Genomic DNA, 20,776 nt, shown 5'->3' on the forward strand with positions numbered 1-20,776 from the left:
GTGCAAATGTATTTTATTATCACTCACCGGTCCCTCTATAATTGTTTTCAGATCCTTGTATGTCTCTGAGTTTGGGTCTTTGAGATCATCCGTGTAGGTTACATTATTTAATTTCATAGTGATTGGAAAACTGATATTGCCCTTCTCATTAGGTGCAGTGTTGGTGCTGGCGCCCGGTGTGCTGGTATTTCCAGGTGTTGTGCCGGCACCAAGTGTGGTGGAGACTGAAGGTGTTGTGCTGGCACTGGGTGTGGTCGTGACTGCAGGTGTGCTGGCATCTGGTGTGGTGACTGCAGGTGTTGTACTGGCACCAGATGAGGTGGAAATTGCAGGTGTTGTGCTGGCACTGGGTGTGATGGTAATTCCAGGAGTTGTGCTCTCACTCGGTGTGGTCAACACAGCAGGCATTGAGCTGGCACCTGGTGTAGTGGTAATTCCAGGTGTTGTGCTAGCACCGGCTGTAGTAGTGACTACAGATGTTGTGCTAGCACTGGGTGTAGTGGTGACTACAGGTATTGTGTTGGCATCAGGTGTAGTAGTGTCTCCAGGTGTTGTGCTGGCACCAGGTGTGGTAGTGTCTCCAGGTGTTGTGCTGGCTCCGAGTGTAGTGGTGCCTCCAGGTGTTGTGCTGGCTCCGGGTGTGGTAGTGTCACCAGGTGTTGGGCTGTCTCCAGTTGTGGTAGTGTCTCCAGGTGTAGTGCTGGCTCCGGGTGTGGTAGTGTCTCCAGGTGTAGTGCTGGCTCCAGGTGTGGTAGTGTCTCCAGTTGTTGTGCTGACTCCGGGTGTAGTGATGTCTTCACGTGTTGTGCTGGCTCCACGTGTAGTGGTGTCTTCAGGTGTTGTGCTGGCTCCAGGTGTGGTAGTGTCACCAGGTGTTGTGCTGTCTCCAGGTGTGGTAGTGTCTCCAGGTGTTGTGCTGGTTTTAGGTGAGGTAGTGTCTCCAGGTGTTGTGCTGGCTCCGGGTGTGGAAGTGTCTCCAGGTGTTGTGCTGGCTCCGGGTGTAGTGATGTCTTCAGGTGTAGTGCTGGCTCCAGGTGAGGTAGTGTCACCAGGTGTTGTGCTGGCTCCAGGTGTGGTAGTGTCTCCAGGTGTTGTGCTGGCTCCGGGTGTGGTAGTGTCTCCAGGTGTTGTGCTGGCTCCAGGTGCAGTAGTGTCTCTAGGTGTTGTGCTGGCTCCGGGTGTGGTAGTGTCTCCAGGTGTAGTGCTGGCTCCAGGTGTGGTAGTGTCTTCAGGTGTTGTGCTGGCTCCAGGTGTGGTAGTGTCTCCAGGTGTTGTGCTGGCTCCAGGTGTGGTAGTGTCTCCAGGTGTTGTGCTGGCTCCGGGTGTAGTAATGTCTCTTGGTGTTGTGCTGGCTCCAGGCGTGGTAGTGTCTCCAGGTGTTGTGCTGGCTCCAGGTGTGGTAGTGTCTGCAAGTGTTGTGCTAGAACTGGGTGTAGTGGTGTCACCAGGTGTTGTGCTGACTCCAGGTGTGGTAGTGTCTCCAGGTGTAGTGCTGGCTCCAGGTGTGGTAGTGTCTCCAGGTGTAGTGCTGGCTCCAGGTGTGGTAGTGTCTCCAGGTGTAGTGCTGGCTCCAGGTGTGGTAGTAATTCCAGGTGTTGTGCTGGCACTGGGTGTGGTAGTGTCTCCAGGTGTAGTGCTGGCTCCAGGTGTGGTAGTGTCTCCAGGTGTAGTGCTGGCTCCAGGTGTGGTAGTGTCTCCAGGTGTAGTGCTGGCTCCAGGTGTGGTAGTAATTCCAGGTGTTGTGCTGGCTCCAGGTGTGGTAGTTTCTCCAGGTGTTGTGCTAGAACTGGGTGTAGTGGTGTCACCAGGTGTAGTGCTGGCTCCAGGTGTGGTAGTGTCTCCAGGTGTAGTGCTGGCTCCAGGTGTGGTAGTGTCTCCAGGTGTTGTGCTGGCACTGGGTGTGGAGGTAAATCCAGGTGTTGTGGATGGTGGTGGTGTCGTCGTTGTTTGTGTAAATATCTCAGTACCTTTAAAATACAACAAAAAATGATATTGAAATGACTAATTATCACAACATTAATGTTGTAAGATTAAGAAGAATATTGAACTGCAATATATTCAGCCTCCACCTGAGACCTGCTGGTGGTGCTCCAAGCAGAACATTAAATACAAGACTCCTGAATCCTGAAGCACACGCATGTACAAGGACAGTATACGTCTCATCTTACAAGCTGTAACAAGTAAATCTGACAATTCAATGTGATGTCTGCGTGACCAGAGTCCCCACCAGGTTGTGAGAGTTAGGTGTAATTACAAGAGGCGTAACGTAATTCTACAGAGAGATTTCCATCCATCAGCCTGTTGCTCTTGTAGTTATTAATGTCTATTATGATAGAGAATGTCTGGTCCCCAAGTGTACCAGGTGAAACAGATCCACGGAGGAAGGTACAGAATGATACTGCAATGCAATATGGGTATTTAAGCTGACCTATTGGTAAATTACTGATCCGGCAACACTCATTAAAGGTGTGAACGAGCCCCTAAATATAAACTGTTACTTAAAATATTTAAGAATTTTATACGTGTTACCAATTGATTCCTTCTTTGAATTTTTCCATTTGTTTGGTGGAACGGCAGCAAGCAATTACTTTATATTAGTCTAATGTAAGCTGGTTGTCCTCTATGGATTGATGACAGACTAAATGTGGCATTATACAGCCTCAGTACTGACACACACACAAGTCAACAGGAATTGCAGTACCCCGGTGAGAGCATTATATTTTAAACTGGTGAATGCAGCATTTCAAGAAATAATGTGCCCTTTTGTGACAAGAAGCTGTGTTTGCCATGGACTGTACATGTAGAATGCTTCACTTATCTATATGCAGCATTTTATGGGCTAACACTCTCTTGAGTTGTGTAACATCACTTAAAATGTGCACTTACTATTGCGCAAATTCACTATTTTAAGGCTAAGGGGTTGGATGTGTCTGCGGGGGTACAAAAGTGTACACCTCTGATGGGACAAGTGAGGTGCATTGCAAGGCTGTTTTTTTCTTTAAATTTGAATAAATGGGTTCAGAGGCCACATTTAAGGACATGTCCTACTCTGCAAGAGGGCACACAGAGCCATTTTCTCCAGACAAAAGAATTTGAGTTCTCCGCCTCTTCAAAAGTGCCATAGTTTATGTCTGGCCCCTATACTATCATGTGGCGCAGGAAAGCGGATTTCTAGCATCTCTTCCACCCATGTAATGAAAAGCCTCTAACTTACAAATTGACACATGTGATAAAATCTCAATTTCTCTGACTATGAGGATTAATTTACGACATCAATGAAGGAAAACTGTGCAGCATTGTAGGAGAAAAACAGGATACGTTTAAGTTAATAAAAAGTATTGTGGCAATAGGCTGGAACCTGAGGATAATTTTACTGTTTCCATAACTGAACTCCGAGGTCTGAGCTTTCACTGCACATGCACAAGGCGGCTAGATGGCTCACGCACATCGGCAGAGGCTGGCACAGTAAGGTGCAAGTTATCCCGTACTGCTCGGCGAGATTTTATTTATGAGTTACGGAGTAAGAGATTTTGGGGCACATTTATCATCACTTGCAAAATATGAAAAATAGTTTTCAATCCTTATCGCATTGATAAGGATTGAACTATTTCTCATATTTATTAAAAAAGCAACACAGGAACAGCAGTTCCGAAAAACTGCTGTTCCTGTGAAGTAGAAATCATACTTACCACTGCTGCTTCGTTCCCGAAGCAGTATGTGGTCAACGGGGGGGTCCTGTTCTTACTCCAGTGCGCATGCGCCGAGTGAAACCCTCGGGCATGCGCACAGACATCTCTGTTCTCTATCGGGAATTATAGTTTGCAGAGAGAGAGTGTGAATGACAGGGAGGGATCATGTGATCCCTCCACACATGTGCTGTCCAGTTCTGCTCGTCGGAGCAGAGCTGACAGCACTGAAACTTTTCATTAATGATAATGTACGCCATCTTCAGCTGGCGTACATTATCAAGACAAGTTCCCAAAAAAATGTATTTTTCGGAACTTGTTAGATTGCAAGAGGGAGCAGTCACCATACTATTGAATGGTGACTACTCCCCAAAACGAAGCAGAATGCAAAGCAGCAGATATCTACGATATCTGCTGCGATGCATCTTTAATAAATATGCCGGGGACACATCGGGGCATGGATTCTATGTTAAGTGCACGTTAGTGCACCATCACAATTTGTTAAATATACCCCATTGTTTTACTAGAAAGTACCAATACTTATCTCTGCATTTTGAAAACTATTCCCTTTAGAAGCAGTGATGAGTTACAACTTTTTTTTTTAAAGAATAGATCATTTTGAATGTATCTATTAAAACAGTTAGATTTATTATATCCCTCTTAGCATAACATTGGGTTTATGACTCTTCAGACACAATCCATACTTACCATTAAAAGTGATACTGGTGAGATCCATTATGAAATTCCCAAATGCGCCACGCGCATTCAAATCCCGAAATACCTCCTGTAACTTTTCAACATCTATTGGTTGCGGGGTGTCCGCCGGTAAGTTCAGTATCATTTGTGTAATCACAGATCCTGGGCTGGAGAAAACAGGATACAATTACTATATAGTATACTATGATAGTCTGCAGGTGTATACATGTGCATCTATGTATCTGCAGTGTGTGTATATAAAAATTATATATATATATATATAGACACACATACTGCAGATACGTAGATACACATGTATACACCTGCAGACTATCATAGACACTGCTCAGCACCAATATAAGATCATCCTGCCCCGAGTTATCATAGTAACAATTAAAAATTAACAAAATTTTGCAAACCGTTTCACGAAATATGTGTTTTATTCCGCATTTGACCACAAAATGTTACACGTTTTGCAGCTGACATACAGCATAGGCTGTTCCCTACCCCAACCAAACCGCATACCAGAATTCTCCAGCTCTATTCATAGTCTATAAATCCTGTGAAATGCGAATTTTACGAATACAGCGCGAAACAACATTCTGTTATTTTTGTGTTAAAAAATACTGTCTAAAATGTTGAACATTTGTTTATCAAGTCAAAAACCATAATGTCTAAAATATAGATTAATAGCAATGTTGTACCATAAAAATATCTTGTTGAGGCAATGAGAAATTAGGGAGATTTTCAAGCCACTTTATAGGGACGGGGCCATCTCTGACCGATGGTTGGGGTAGGAGGGATCGGAGCTGTTCCTCGCTAAGTGTAGATTCTGTTCTTAATTATGGAGGGAAGGGGAAAAGAACATTTCCTTGTAAGGCTTCAAAAAAGTACAGAAACCCATCTGATCACCATGCGCACACTCTTACCATTCATTGCCTCTGCTCATCCTCCCCTTATCACCCCTGTTCTGCCTTTCAAGTCATAGGCAGTTGTAAGTGTTATTTGCGTTCAGACATGAATTGTATGAAATTGTGTTCATTGGCAAAGGGACTTATGTGTGAACATGAATCAGACCAATACAGTTTATTTTACTCACCTAAACCCAACAACTTCCACTAACGAAGCAGGAAACGCTTCTTTCATTCTTTCGGATAGCTGTGTGGAGAACATATAACGTTAGATCCAAGAAACATATAAAACTGTGAACTATTTTACAATTTTAGTTTACACAGGTGGTTGTTCCTGGTTACTTTCAGCTAATGATACTCTGTGATTGTATTTTTGTTCTTTTTTAATTATAAATAGACCATGTTCTAATTTCTCCAATCCCCGATCTGTCACCCACGTCTGTAAAATGCCCATTTGCACTGAACTTGCGTCTCTCTGTAGGGATCAGTGATCCCTATATCGGTATCCATCTCTCCTCCGTTGTAATTAGGAGACTTAAATAAGTCTAGAAATATAATAATAATATAGTCTGAATAAATGCATGGTAATGTGATGATTACTGACCAGAACATCCATATTAATTGGCTGAATAAATCAGTAGGTCTCTAATTTTGTATTACATGTGCAAATGTATTTTATTATCACTCACCGGTCCCTCTATAATTGCTTTCAGATCCTTGTATGTCTCTGAGTTTGGGTCTTTGAGATCATCCGTGTAGGTTACATTATTTAATTTCATAGTGATTGGATAACTGATATTTCCCTTCTCGTTAGGTGCAGTGTTGGTGCTGGCGCCTGGTGTGCTGGTAATTTCAGATGTTGCGCTGGCACCAAGTGTGGTGGACACTGCAGGTATTGAGCTGGCACTGGGTTTGGTGGTGACTGCAGGTGTAGTGCTAGCTCCAGGAGTGGTAGTGTCTCCAGGTGTTGTGCTGACTCTTGGTGTGGTAGTGTGTCCAGGTGTAGTGCTGGCTCCAGGAGTAGTAGTGTCTCCAGGTGTTGTTCTGGCTCCGGGTGTGGTAGTGTCTCCAAGTGTTGTGCTGGCACCAAGTGTGGTAGTGTCTCCAGGTGTAGTGCTGGCTCCAGGTGTGGTAGTGTCTCCAGGTGTGGTAGTGGCTCCAGGTGTGGTAGTGTCTCCACGTGTTGTGCTGGCTCCAGGTGTGGTAGTGTCTCCAGGTGTTGTGCTGGCTCCAGGTGTGGTAGTATCTCCAGGCATTGTGCTGGCTCGAGGTGTGGTAATGTCTCCAGGTGTTGTGCTGGCTCCGGGTGTAGTGCTGACTCCGAGTGTAGTGGTGTCACCAGGAATTGTGCTGGCTCCAGGAGTGGTAGTGTCTCCAGGTGTTGTACTGGCTCCGGGTGTGGTAGTGTCTCCAGGTGTTGTGCTGGCTCCGGGTGTAGTGCTGACTCCGAGTGTAGTGGTGTCACCAGGAATTGTGCTGACTCCAGGAGTGGTAGTGTCTCCAGGTGTTGTACTGGCTCCGGGTGTGGTAGTGTCTCCAGGTGTGGTAGTGTCTCCAGGTGTTGTGCTGACTCCAGGAGTGGTAGTGTCTCCAGGTGTTGTGCTGGCTCCGGGTGTGGTAGTGTCTCCAAGTGTTGTGCTGGCACTGGGTGTGGTAGTGTCTCCAGGTGTGGTAGTGTCTCCAGGCATTGTGCTGGCTCCAGGTGTGGTAATGTCTCTGGGTGTTGTGCTGGCTCCGGGTGTAGTGCTGGCTCCGAGTGTAGTGGTGTCACCAGGAATTGTGCTGGCTCCAGGTGTAGTATTGTCTTCAGGTGTTGTGCTGGTGCCAGGTGTGGTAGTGTCTCCAGGTGTTGTGCTGGCTCCAGGTGTGGTAGTGTCTCCAGGTGTTGTGCCGGCTTCAGGTGTGGTAGTGTCTCCAGGTGTTGTGCTGACTCCAGATATGGTAGTGTCACCAGGTATGCTGGCTCCAGGTGTGGTTGTTTCTCCAGGTGTTGTGCTGGCTCCAGGAGTGGTAGTGTCTCTAGGTGTTGTACTGGCTCCGTGTGTGGTAGTTTCTCCAGGTGTTGTACTGGCTCCGGGTGTGGTAGTGTCTCCAGGTGTTGTGCTGGCTCCAAATGTGGTAGTGTCACCAGGTGTGCTGGCTCCAGTTGTGGTAGTTTCTCCAGGTGTGCTGGCTCCAGGTGTGGTAGTTTCTCCAGATGTTGTGCTGGCTCCAGGAGTGGTAGTGTCTCCAGGTGTAGTGCTGGCTCCAGGAGTGGTAGTGTCACCAGGTGTTGTACTGGCTACAGGTGTGGTAGTTTCTCCAGGTGTTGTACTGGCTCCTGGTGTTGTAGTGTCTCCAGGTGTAGTGCTGGCTCCAGGAGTGGTAGTGTCACCAGGTGTTGTACTGGCTCCGGGTGTGGTAGTTTCTCCAGGTGTTGTGCTGGCTCCGAGAGTGGTAGTGTCTCCAGGTGTTGTGCTGGCTCCAAGTGTGGTAGTGTCTTCAGGTGTGGTAGTGTCACCAGGTGTTGTGCTGGCTCCATGTGTGGTAGTGCCTCCAGGTGTTGTGCTGGCTCCAGGTGTGGTGGTTTCTTCAGGTGTTGTACTTGCTCCGGGTGTGGTAGTTTCTCCAGGTGTTGTACTGGCTCCAGGTGTGGTAGTGTCTCCAGGTGTAGTGCTGGCTCCAGGAGTGGTAGTGTCACCAGGTGTTGTACTGGCTACAGGTGTGGTAGTTTCTCCAGGTGTTGTACTGGCTCCTGGTGTTGTAGTGTCTCCAGGTGTAGTGCTGGCTCCAGGAGTGGTAGTGTCACCAGGTGTTGTACTGGCTCCAGGTGTGGTAGTTTCTCCAGGTGTTGTGCTGGCTCCGAGAGTGGTAGTGTCTCCAGGTGTTGTGCTGGCTCCAAGTGTGGTAGTGTCTCCAGGTGTGGTAGTGTCACCAGGTGTTGTGTTGGCTCTGGGTGTAGTTGTGTCTCCAGGTGTTGTGCTGGCTCCAGGTGTGGTAGTGTCTCCAGGTGTTGTGCTGGCTCCAGGTGTGGTAGTGTCTCCAGGTGTTGTGCTGGCTCCAGGCGTGGTAGTGTCTCCAGGTGTTGTGCTGGCTCCAGGCATGGTAGTGTCTCCAGGTGTTGTGCTGGCACTTGTTGTGGTAGTAATTCCAGGTGTTGTGGATGGTGGTGCCGTCTTTGTTTGTGTAAATAAATCAGTACCTTTAAAAAACAAGAAAAATTATATTGAAATGACTAATTATTACAACATTATTGTTGTAAGATTAAGAAGAATATTGAACTGCAATATATTCAGCCCCCACCTGACACATGCTTGTGGTGCTCCTAGCAGAACATTAAATACAAGACTCCTGAATCCTGAAGCACACGCGTGTACAAGGACAGTATGCGTCTCATGTGGGCAGAACGAAGGACGTACATTTATGTGAGATTTAGAAACATACTCACATCCCCTTATGAGGCGGGGGGGGGGGGTGTAATTCTGTAGTTCTTATTAGGAACAGGATTGTAAAGTCAACATTTAAATCACATATGCATTGCATCTTCAGCACGGCTGCATTGTATTGAGTTTTGTTGTATAGGCACGGCTGCAATTGTTAGTGTCAACATGCATCACGCATCCCAATCATCTTCATACTTTCCAATATGACCCATTTCATACAAAGTTCCGCTTATTTTTTAGTAGCAGTCACTTGGGGTATATTTACTAAACTGCAGGTTTGAAAAAGTGGAGATTTTGCCTATAGCAACCAATCAGATTCTAGATAGCATTTATTTTGTACATTCTATAAAATGACAGCTAGAATCTGATTGGTTGCTATAGGCAACATCTCCTCTTTTTCAAACCCGCAGTTTAGTAAATATACCCCTAGGTCTGATTTAATAATGGATGTCACTGGTTTTTCTGATGTTTTTTTAACGCAACGCTGAAGTGGGGAAAATATCAGTAAAACATCAATGCTGATTTTAAGAGCTGCAATCCCTCAGCGCAGAAGTTATTGTGCGACCTATTATATACAAATAAACCTGTTTTTTGCTAAGTATATGGATGCATCTGTAGGGGTATAAAAGTGTGCATCATCCAATGCAATGTTAGGCAACCTGATACATTTCAATAGAGATGAGCGGGCTCGGATTATCGCAATCCGAGGGCGATCCGAGCACTGTTCGGGTACTTCCGGCAGGGAGAAACACTGAAAGAGAGGCTGAGACTCAAAATCCCGCCGTCGGATCTCACGAGATTCGGATTTTTTATATTCCCGGCTATAATGTGCTCAACAGACAGGAGTGCTGTATGGAAGTATGGATCTGCACTTATCAAATTCCTCCATTATGTCTGGAAGCAGACAAATTATCAATGTACATTGACTGCACACCAATCAGTCAGTATAGAAATCCCCAGAAAGGTGAGTACAAATCAAATATGAGCATTACTAATTATTGTAAGTCTAAGGGGGGTATTCAATTGTTCCTCCGGGCGCCGCCGGAATGAGCGCGTTAAAACTATTACCGTTTATACGGTAATTACTCACTCAATTTCAGCTCGCAGCTCCCTGAGCAGCGAGCTGAAATTGAGCGAGTAAATTACCGTATGAACGGTAATTATGCGCAATATTACCGTATAAACGGTAATAGTTTTAACGCGCTCGTTCCGGCGGCGCCCGGAGGAACAATTGAATACCCCCCTAGGAGTCATAAAATGTGGTTTTAGTATTATTTACGTTATGATTCGACTGGAGAACCCTTTTTAATTCCAGTTTTTGGACTCCCCTTGTCCCTGTGGCTCTATAGCAAAAATTGGTGGTTGCAAGTAAATGTTCATTTAAAAAAATAACATCAGACTGCTTAAATATAACAATAGCAATTATTGTTTGCAGTACAGCTAAACTTGGAATATACTACTAACAGAGAAATAGAACAGTCTCCTTTTAAATAAAATGCATTTTTGAAATTATAATGTGCAAAGCAAAAGCAGTGACCTTCGAGAGGCTTCTGCTTGGAGAAGGCATATCACGCATCCTCGGCATAACTAGAGTCATGCATTGTCAATTTGTGTGGAAGAGCTGTAATTGAACTGATTGCAGTTGTAATAAAGCTGATGGAGCAGTTGAGAAAGTGAATTAGTACATTTGTGTTACAGAGATATAATTGATATGCTGTTTATGTATTTACATGGTACATCTCGTGTATGTATGTGGTGTCATATATCTGTCAATTTAGTATGAAAATGTACAGCGTAGACTCTGCTTATTCACTCACAATGTATTATGACATAATTGTTGTGTCTGCTTATTAATTTGGTCATAAGGTGCATTATGGTGTGATATAATTAACCAGAAATCCATATATTCTATATATGCACAACTAATGTGTATGAACCAGATCCTGTAAATATCTATTAATCTGTGTTACAGTTAATGTTATAGCTATTTATGATTAGCTTTCATGTTCCAGTTTTACAGCCCTCTGCTACAATGGTAGTATCCATAAAGTATGTGTTCCATATTTTACTGGCCATGCCCCTGTGTGCATATTTGTACAGATTATTTGCGTTACCTAGGAGACTGCAAGCAAGGCACTGATCCAATATTGTGAGGTGTGAGGTGTTCAGAATAGACTGGAAATGAGTGGAAATGAATGTTGTTGAGGTTAATAATAGTGTAGGAGTGAAAAAAGAAACAAACTGGATTTTAGCACTTTTTATGCTTTTTGAAAAAAAAATCAGAACCCAAAACCCTAAATCAGAACCAAAACCTTTCGTGGGGTGTTTTGGCAAAACAAATCAGAACCCAAAACCTCAAGCTAATCAGAACCCAAAACCCAAAACACCAAAAGTGGCCGGTGCACTCCCCTACATTTCAAGAGCCAGAGTTGAAACCCTCTAAGCTTCAAAGTGTCTGCACATAACCCTTAATTTCAGCAATATATCAAATACATTTAAGCGAAGAAAGAGACAAATCTGTAATAACATATTAACAGGCATTAAAATGTAACATGATGCGGTGTTACAGCCTACAACAAACAAATCTGACAATTCAATGTGACGTCTGCTTGACCAGAGTTCCCACCAAGTTGTGAGAGTTAGGTGTAATTATAACCAGGGCCGGATTAACCCGAGGGCTTTCTGGGCTAAAGCCCAGGGGCCTCGGAAAGCTGGGTGGCCCTAGAAAAGAGTTTAATTTGGGGCTCTTTTTTTTTACTCTGTGCGGCTCAGGCTTCTTCTTCATCAGGTCGGGTGGAGGGCCCCCTGGCTCCGAATGTCAGGTTAGGGAGGCTGGAAGGCTAACAGCTAAACTAATGCTGTTAGCTGCCTGCTGTCCCTAAGTGCGGAATAATCTCCTTAGTGCGGAGATCTTGTAAGAGTGAAACTATAGTCTCACTCTGACTAGATCTCCTCACTTACAGTGACAGAAGAACGCCTGCCACAGTGACGAGAGGACGGTGAGGAGGACCACAAGTAATTAGTAGATAAAAAAGGAAAAAAAAGAGAAAAAATATATAGTTTAATATGTTCAAATTGATCATGACATTGTTTGCATTTTTAAAATTCTGAGTATAGGTATATTAAAATGAACATTTGTGAAGCGACTAATGCCCAATCCAATATTACTGGGGGCCCCCCAAAATATCGGATTGGGCATAAGTCGCTTAACAAATGGAGGCCTCACGATTCCCCTAGCCCAGGGGTCTAATATCTTAATCCGGCTCTGATTACAACAGGCGAGATTTCCGTCCATCAGTCTGTTGCTCTTGTTGTTATTAATGTGTATTATGATAGAGAATGTCTGATCTCCAAGTGTCCCAGGTGAAAGAGATCCACGCAGGAAGGTACAGAATCAGACTGCAATGCAGTATGGGTATTTATGTGGACCTATTGGTAAATTACTGATCTGGGAACACTCATTAAAGGGCTGAACCAGCCCCCTTTTAAGAATGTTATACTTGTTACCAATTTATTCCTTCTTTAAAAGTCAACAGGAATTGCAGTACCCCGGTGAGAGCATTACGTTTTAAACCGGTGACTGCAGCATTTCAAGAGATAATACACACTTTTGTGACAAGAAGCTGCATCTGCCATAGACTGTACTTGTAAAATGCTGCATTTATCTGCATGCAGCATTTTATGGGATAACACTCTCTTGAGTGACAGGGGTAATGCAGTTCCTATCCATTACAGGGTACACGTATTGGGCTTGTAGAATGCTCCATTTCTTGAAATGGAAAGATCACGTTAAGGCTTAATTATGAAATTACAAAATTGCAAAACTGTTGTGTATCATCACTTATAACGTGCACCTACTATTGCGCATTTCACTATTTTAAGGTTAAGTGGTTGGATGTGTCTGCGGGGGTACGAAAGTGTACAACTCTGATGGGACAAGTGGGTTGCAATGCAGGACATTTTTTTTTTCCTTTAAATTTGGGTTCAGATGCCACATTTAAGGACATGCCCCACTCTGCAAGAGGGCACACAGAGCCATTTTCTCCAGACAAAAAGGATTTGATTTTTCTGCCACTTCAGAATTGCCAGAGTTCATGTCTGCCCCCGTACTATCATGTGGCGCATTTTGCTTCTTCCAGTTGCATGTGTGCAGGAAAGCGCATTTCTAGCATCTCTTCCACCCATGTAATAAAAAGCCTCAAACATACAAAGTGACACATGTGATAAAATCTCAATTTCCCTGACTATCATGCTTAATTTAGGACATCAATGATGGAATACTGGGCAGCATTTTAGGAGAACAACAGGAAAGTTTAAGTTAATATAAACTTATGTGGAAGTAGGCTGGAAACTGAGAATAATTTTACTGCTTCCAGAACTGCGTATTCTCCGCAACATCTTCCAACTCGTAAAACTGAACACAGATTGATTATACGGGGTGGTTCCAATGATCATGTCCTACGTGGATATGCACCTTAAAATGAGCTTGGCTAACAAGTAGCAGATTAGTGGCTGTCAAGCATCGCTGGTCGGCCCTTTTTTGCAGTTCTTAAATGTCCGTTAGTGTGTCGGTAAAAATCCTGCATGTATATCAAAGGGCAAAAAGCTCAGTAAACCACATCGGCGGTAAGATTTGCCAACAATGGCTTCCTCGTTTAACAGGGATCACAGAGGTACATGTACAGCAAGGCGATAAAAAGAAATTCATAGTAAAAATGCATAACATGCTTTGAATAAAGCATGTTTGGTCTATATTTAATTATTTTGAAAATATATATATTTTTTTAAATATTTTTGCTTATACCAAGTGGAACTGAACTCCGAGGTCTGAGCTCTCACTGCACGTGCACAAGGCAGCTAGAGGGCTCACGCACATCGGCAGAGGCTGGCACGGTAAGGCGCAAGTTAACCCATACTGCTCCTGGGGGCAGCGAGTGTCAATGTGCTGCCTCGGCGAGACTTTATTCATGAGTTGCGGAGTAAGAGATTTTGTTTTACTAGAAAGTACCAATACTTATCTCTGCATTTTGAAAACTATTCCCCATAGAAGCAGTGATTAGTTACAACGTTTTTTGAATGTTACTATTAAAATAGTTAGATTTATTATATCCCTCTTAGCATAACATCAATTCACACTTACATGTTACATCCATATGTGCACATCCAGTACACACATCCATACGTGTGCATCCAGTACACACATCCATACATGTGCATCCAATACACACATCCATATGTGCACATCCAGTACACGTATAAATGCATATACATCCAGTACACACATCCATACGTGCGCATCAAGTACACACATCCATGCGTGCGCATCCAGTACACACATCCATATGTGTGCATCCAGTACACACATCCATACGTGTGCATCCAGTACACACATCCATACGTGCGCATCCAGTACACACATCCATATGTGCGCATCCAGTACACACATCCATACGTGTGCATTCAGTAATGATCCCAAAATGATAAAACTCGCCTGGCTAGATTATGAAACCTGGGGTAACTGATTTATAGTGAAAATTAGATTGGTCATGGAGAGGTAACATTACTGGATTGAATCATCTGTATATTTGTCCCAATATGTTATATTAAGTCCATGGACTACAATACATGAATGTAATGCATACCTGCCAACTTTTGGCAGTAGGTGTCATGGAGCTGTGGGGGGAGGTGGTCGTGCAGGGGTGGGGCTCAGAAAATTGATGCGATTCTCAGGGAATCACAGTATTTTGGATTTAATTCTGTCCACATCACTAGAAAGTGGGCAGATGCGGTTGGCTGCCATACTCTCCCGGGAGTCCTGCCCGGAATTAGGGAGTCTCCCCGACATTCCGGGAGAGTTGGCAAGTATGATAATTAAACAGCTTTTTCTAGACTTTCCCCTTTCTCATTCCCAGATACAATTGTTTTTTTGGTTGTAATGACAGTGATAACCAAATGAAATGAAACAATATGTGTGTGATATTGTCCTCAGTGTCTCTACTTACCTGCGCTGGTAGTGCTAGTCTGCGCTGCTGTTTCCACGCACAGGGCTGTATACAAATAACACAGAAATTAATTCAAAGGAAAATATTTGTGGCATTTATAATATTTCTTATATATCTGTCCAGGGCACAGGTGCTGTTGTTGTTTATGGATGATTACAGCTGTTTATTGTTGACTATAACGGCAGTGAAGCAAAGCATTAATAACCGGAAATAATTCCGGGATAACTAACACCGGGTACAGCTGCTTAATGTTCTACGACAATAAAGAATTCAACACAGACGGGGAATTTATATGTAAGTTTGTGTAATACAAGAGTTTGTTCCTGTCTGTAGATTAATACAGTGACATATACAAGCGACACATTATCTATATACTGATCCCTACTCTTACCTGCTAAAAGAAGCCAAAGTCTGGAGTGCATCTTCCAGTTCATTCTGAGATCTGAGTCTCAGCGCGATTTCCCCAACGCTCCCCGTATCTAGTGGAGATTAAGAGTGAAACACTGTTTATATGTATACAGCACTCTCTCACTGAATAGCATGGTAAAATGTCTCAAAGGGACCCTTAACATTAAATACAGGTTACTTTCTATTAAAGTAGTACTAATAGCATTTACAAATATATCCCCATACTCAGAGCTTGAGATGTTTGGCAGTGTATTCAAAATTAATATGGAACTATTTTGTGTATTTGAAGCTTTGTTTACATTGGGCTAATTAAGCCAACTGGAAGGTGAAAAATGGGTCCTATTAAAAGTATAAAACAAGACCCGATTTTGGTCAGCTAGGAACTGGTATAAAATTCAAGTCAATTTTGCTGTTATTAGCACCTCTAAAAATGTGCTGTCTGTACCCCTTTCAATTCGGCGTCAAGTTCCGCCAAAGTGATCGGAGATTTTCTCAAATCTCCGCTTATTTTTCCTTGCGCCCCATAGGGATGCGAGGAGAAGATGAGCAGAGACGCCGTACGGCAATGTGCACAGCCAGACATCTCGGTGCCAGCAATTGAATTCCCCCTTAATGTAGTATTACTACATTATATAATTGCATTACATTATATCAACAATATTTTGATTGCATTTTGTACATCTTGATCAGAAGACCAAATTTGTATCAATACACCAAAATGTAAAGGAACAGGAAAAGATAAAAAAAAAACTTCTAATTAAAAAAAAAACATTAATCCTTAACTGTACCCCTAACACGAAAAGTGTCACAACTGGAGATGGAAATAAAATAAAAGTTTTCATAAATGTTCCATAAATATTGCACCACCTCATGTAACAGCCTCAAGTCTACTAGACACACACCTGTACATCCGTATTCAACAGGGAGAGGATATGAAGATACGTCTGGTGATAAATACGGGTCTAGGTCCGCTCTGCTCTAACAGACAATACACTGCAGGACACGTCCAATACATATGTGGAATATAAAGTCACATAAGAACGCGCAGTAAAGAAATCCTATTCATTTAATGTCACATGGTAATAATATATAGTCATTAATGTCAAAACATTAAAAAAAAAAGGGTTTTTTTCATCCCCCCCCCATAAAATACATTTATCAGGATGTTATTAATGTCTATTGTACATAAAATACATTGTTATAGTTTCTCCTGATTGCAGACACATGTTCTAGCTGTATACACAGCCGTCATCACTAGTAATCAGCACTTACACCTGACCTGTAGCTGGTGCCAGTGATACGACAGCTGCATTCAGATTGGTTACATATAATAGTATAGTACAGGGTTTCCCAAACCCAGTCCTCAGGGCTCCCCAACAGTGCAGGTTTTCCAGATCACATGTGACATAATTAGGACCATCTGTGGATCTGTTACAATGTGTCAGTCAGTAATGAATACACCTGTGCTCCAGCAAGGAGATATGGAAAACATGCACTGTTGGGGAGCCCTGAGGACTGGGTTTGGGAATCCCTGGATAGTATAAAAAGCAGAGTAAAACAGCTATTAAACAACTCTATCCTGTATGAAAATTACCTGTGTCTTATTGGGGATGGAGGGAGGTTATATTCTGGTAATCCCGTGCTCTAACATGGCAGCACTAAGATAAATGCAGGGTCAATACTAGGCTTACTACATTAACAGTTTGTTTAGGAATAAGTTCTCTATTTGCATGTGTTTCATTTTACTTAGTCCTGATGCAAAACCGTAGAAGCTGTTGTTCTTCCTGAAAAGAGGGACCTTATTGGCAGTGATGTCAGAGAGAAGCTAAAAAAAATCAGGACACTTGTACAATGTGCATCTTAAGATTTATATTTGCTGCATTTAAACTGCATCCTGAACTGTTGCGTGTTTATATATATATATATATATATATATATGTCACTGATTAATTAAATGATTTTGTAAGTTTAGTCAAGAGGATATCAGTGATCAATCATCTGTCCACCAAGCTGAGTGTTAGTTACTATATAATATGGGGAAAATAATCATTAAGCACGGTGATATATAGCCGTCAGTGCTCGTGTTTCCTATGTGCATGGAATTTGATCTGATTGCAAAACAAATATATATTTAGCCCTTTCGGTGCTATTATTTTGACGGAAAAGTTTTACTGTACTAAATGTATTGTATCACATCTGTCAGGGGAAAGAGTTGGGCAATTAAGGAAGTTGGCTGGTCTGGGGGGCAGCCTGTCCCATACTGGGCTACCTGTATTTTTGTTCCCTTTAAAAAGTTACTAATAGGCTGCTGAGCCTAGTCCTGCCCCCTGGGCTAAAATTTGCAGCCCTCCCTTGGGGCGAAGTGAGGGCATTCCTTGCTAAGTGCGGACTAGGTGCACCGCTGTGCCTAGTTTTGTATAGTTGAATGCCAGGTCACTTTCTGCAGCTACAAAAGCTTTACTCATACTTGCCAACCCTTCCGTAACGTTTGGGAGACTCACGAATTCCAGGTAGGTCTCCCGGACTCCCGGGGGGAGTAGGGCAACCTCTCGCATCTACCCACTTTCTAGTGAAGTTGGCAGCTTTAGAGTCGCCATGACGCGATTCCATGAGAATCACGTCATTTTGGCCCCTCCCCACTGTAAAATGATGCCTATGTTCATCAAGCCCCGCCCCCTCCACCTATACCACCGCCTCCACTCATACCACTCACCTCCCCTCCAACAGCCAAAAGTTGGCAAGTATGACTTTACTGTCATCAAGTCTGCCTCTGTTTCTGAGTTGCTCACAAGAACCAGTGACTGGACGGACAGGGCTACAGAGATGAGCAGGGGGCTACATCTTATCTGAGCAAATGAAAGCAATTGATAGTGGATGAATCATACATATGTTTCATTTAATGGCAATATAAAATCACTGGTACTCTGACATCAGGGAGTAACCTCATTGTAGGGTTACTGAGCCTATTGTCCCTGAGCAAATTTTAACTTCTTCACAACTGTTTACGTCTATTATCTCTTTCCATTGAGTGTCGTGTCTCTGAATGCAGGCAGCAGAACCAGTTCCCAGCACAGCCATCCCAAACAAGTTTATCTTTTGTTTCATAATAATGAATACTTTTCTGAGGTGAATGGAAAATGCACAGACCTGCAGGTAAGAACCAGGTGCTATCTGATCATTATCCATCAGCCAGAGAGACGGATAACTCAGGTCACAGCAGTGACCTAATACATGTATCTGCAAATATCATAAATGGGTTCTAAATATAGAACCTGTTACATATTTATCTATACCATATGCTAATATTACATATTTACCCTCATCACAATCCTCATAGTAGAAACCGGAGGGATAATCCTACCAGTCTCTTTATTCTGTAAAATCGTAAAAGCTTGCTTATGTTTTTGAACTACAAGTCCCAGCATGTTCTGAGACAGAATCAGAGACTTCCTGTAGCTTCCCTCTGTGGTATGCTCACTACTTACAAACACATCCAGAGTAACCTGCCTCAGTAATTATCAGGTACTTAATAATAATTAATTCGTTAGTGGGTGTTCGTTAATAATTGTCAGACATCAATCATTTTCTGGTTCATGATTCAACTTGATTGGAAAATATTCTACCTTGACCCAATAATGGAAATCTGACCATTGTCTGGAACTATTATGTTATTTACTAATAGCAGCTACCAATGCCGTGTGTTTCTCAAAAGACGTTAGATAAACCCATGTACTGAAACTACTATAAATTCAGAGCAACTAAAACTGTTATTCTGTTTACATGTGAACCGTTAAACAGGACACAATGGGCCCGATTCATTAAGAATCTTAAATTAAGAAATACCTTATTTCAGTCTCCTGGACAAAACCATGTTACAACAATGCAAGGGGTGAAAATATTTTTTTTTGTTTTGCATATAAGTTAAATACTGACTGTTTTTTCATGTAGCACACAAATATCAACTTTAAATGTCAGTGTACAAATAAGCTATCAAGTATGTGTGTGCTACATAAAAAAACAGTCAGTATTTAACTTATGTGCAAAACAAAAAAAAATTTTTTTCACCCCTTGAATTGTAACATGGTTTTGTCCAGGAGACTTAAATAAGAAATTCCTTAATTTAAGATCCTTAATGAATCAGGCCCAATATATATATTTAACTATTAAACAGAACTTTCTGAGCTGCATGGTTCATATGAACTTATATACATGAAACAAATCATCTTAATCACAGCAAGAATGTAGCATTATCTGTATACAGAATAGACCAATCATATAGGAGAACAAGGTGACATTGTATAGTTCAACATCTTCTAAGACCAGTGATAGACAACCTGATACACTTCAGCCTCACAATCTTAGTAAATAAGTTGATACATTTAATGAAAGAGACACCTATCTGTATTAACATATCAGCAGGCATTTTAGGCAAGAGTTACAAGGTATAACAAACACGGCCCTAGGGCTGCCTAAAACCCATCACTGCTCTTAGATCCTGTACACAAGGGTCGCAGAAACACAGCGCCTGTTAAAAGCGAACACAAAACCGTATACTTTGCACTAACTTTTACCAGGGTTTCTTCGCCATAAATCTCAAATGACATTTATCTATTTCAAGATATCATTATCATCTGTCATTTTGTGGGATCTACAAGTAACCTCTGATGAAGATTGTTACAAAGGTAACATTATTTGTGAGTGGGCCCACCAGATCCCGGTAATGTATGTCCAAAATGAAAAATAATTCCTTCAGCATTGAATTCTCCATCCTCACCTGAGTCGGTCCAGTTCCTGTATTATCCTAACAGGTAATGAGGATAACTGTGGGAGCCGGCAGGTGAGAATAGCTTATATAAAGGAGGCAGGGCTAGATGCTTTGAGTCAGGTACCTGTATAGTCAATATTGCCTTTCTCTGTTCATATATTATACAGGGACGGCAGCTCATTCATCTAATTATATCAGTAATCACCTATGTAAAATACATTACAAATATCTGAAGAATGAGAGAAAGAAACTCGGAGAATGATGGGCGGGGTACAGGTCATATCACAAAAATAGTAGCAGGGAATTGTACAATTATCAGTGCGTTGTACACGAGTCATACACCAGGTTACAGAGTAGTGCTGGATAATCACACCTAAGGGGAAGTAACAGTCATGTGACTGAACTCAGGCAATTGAGGTTGTTTGGTGACAGATACAATGTATCTATGGGACATCCAAGAGTTAATACCAATTCAGAGACAACTTTTAATAGTTTAAATTGAAAGCACCATTTTACAAGTTTAAAATAAAGTATAAGAATGGACATACCAAAGTTTTGAATGTGGTTTTGAAACATAAACAGCATCATTTATTAATTTGAGTCTTGCATAAGACAGGATCTCATGTGTGACAGGTTTAAAATATGCAAATTGCAGGTAATTAACCACCAACTGCGTGTGGTTTAGAACAAACCACTGATTTGCAAACCGAACTCCTGATTTAATGCGATGCATCCTATTTTGACATTTATCTTTTAAGATACAGCTTTTAGGAGGTGCATCCTTGTGCGCTTGGTGCAGGTTTTATTGTTGTTGATGATGATTTCTCACCTTTTTGTCTGTTTTACCCAGTTTGTTTATTAGTTTACTGTGTTTGTCCCCAATTGT

At 42.5% G+C, this 20,776-nt stretch overlaps 1 protein-coding gene across 1 annotated transcript in view; it reads right to left on the minus strand.

Moving 5' to 3' along the window:
- Nucleotides 1–19,932, minus strand: part of LOC142099975 (uncharacterized) — a 41,748-nt gene extending 21,816 nt beyond the window's left edge. The window contains exons 1-8 of the mRNA XM_075183984.1: nt 19,900–19,932; nt 16,028–16,118; nt 15,109–15,196; nt 14,718–14,762; nt 5,983–8,474; nt 5,482–5,540; nt 4,395–4,549; nt 28–1,967 (exon numbers count right to left, since the gene is read on the minus strand). Coding sequence (XP_075040085.1) covers nt 28–1,967; nt 4,395–4,549; nt 5,482–5,540; nt 5,983–8,474; nt 14,718–14,762; nt 15,109–15,151 — 4,734 coding nt within the window. The 5' untranslated portion in view covers nt 15,152–15,196; nt 16,028–16,118; nt 19,900–19,932. The remainder of the gene's footprint in view (nt 1–27; nt 1,968–4,394; nt 4,550–5,481; nt 5,541–5,982; nt 8,475–14,717; nt 14,763–15,108; nt 15,197–16,027; nt 16,119–19,899) is intronic.
- Nucleotides 19,933–20,776: the final 844 nt, after the last annotated feature.

This window comes from Mixophyes fleayi, chromosome 8, assembly GCF_038048845.1.
Source record: "Mixophyes fleayi isolate aMixFle1 chromosome 8, aMixFle1.hap1, whole genome shotgun sequence".
In the NCBI taxonomy this organism is placed as follows: Eukaryota; Metazoa; Chordata; class Amphibia; order Anura; family Limnodynastidae; genus Mixophyes; species Mixophyes fleayi.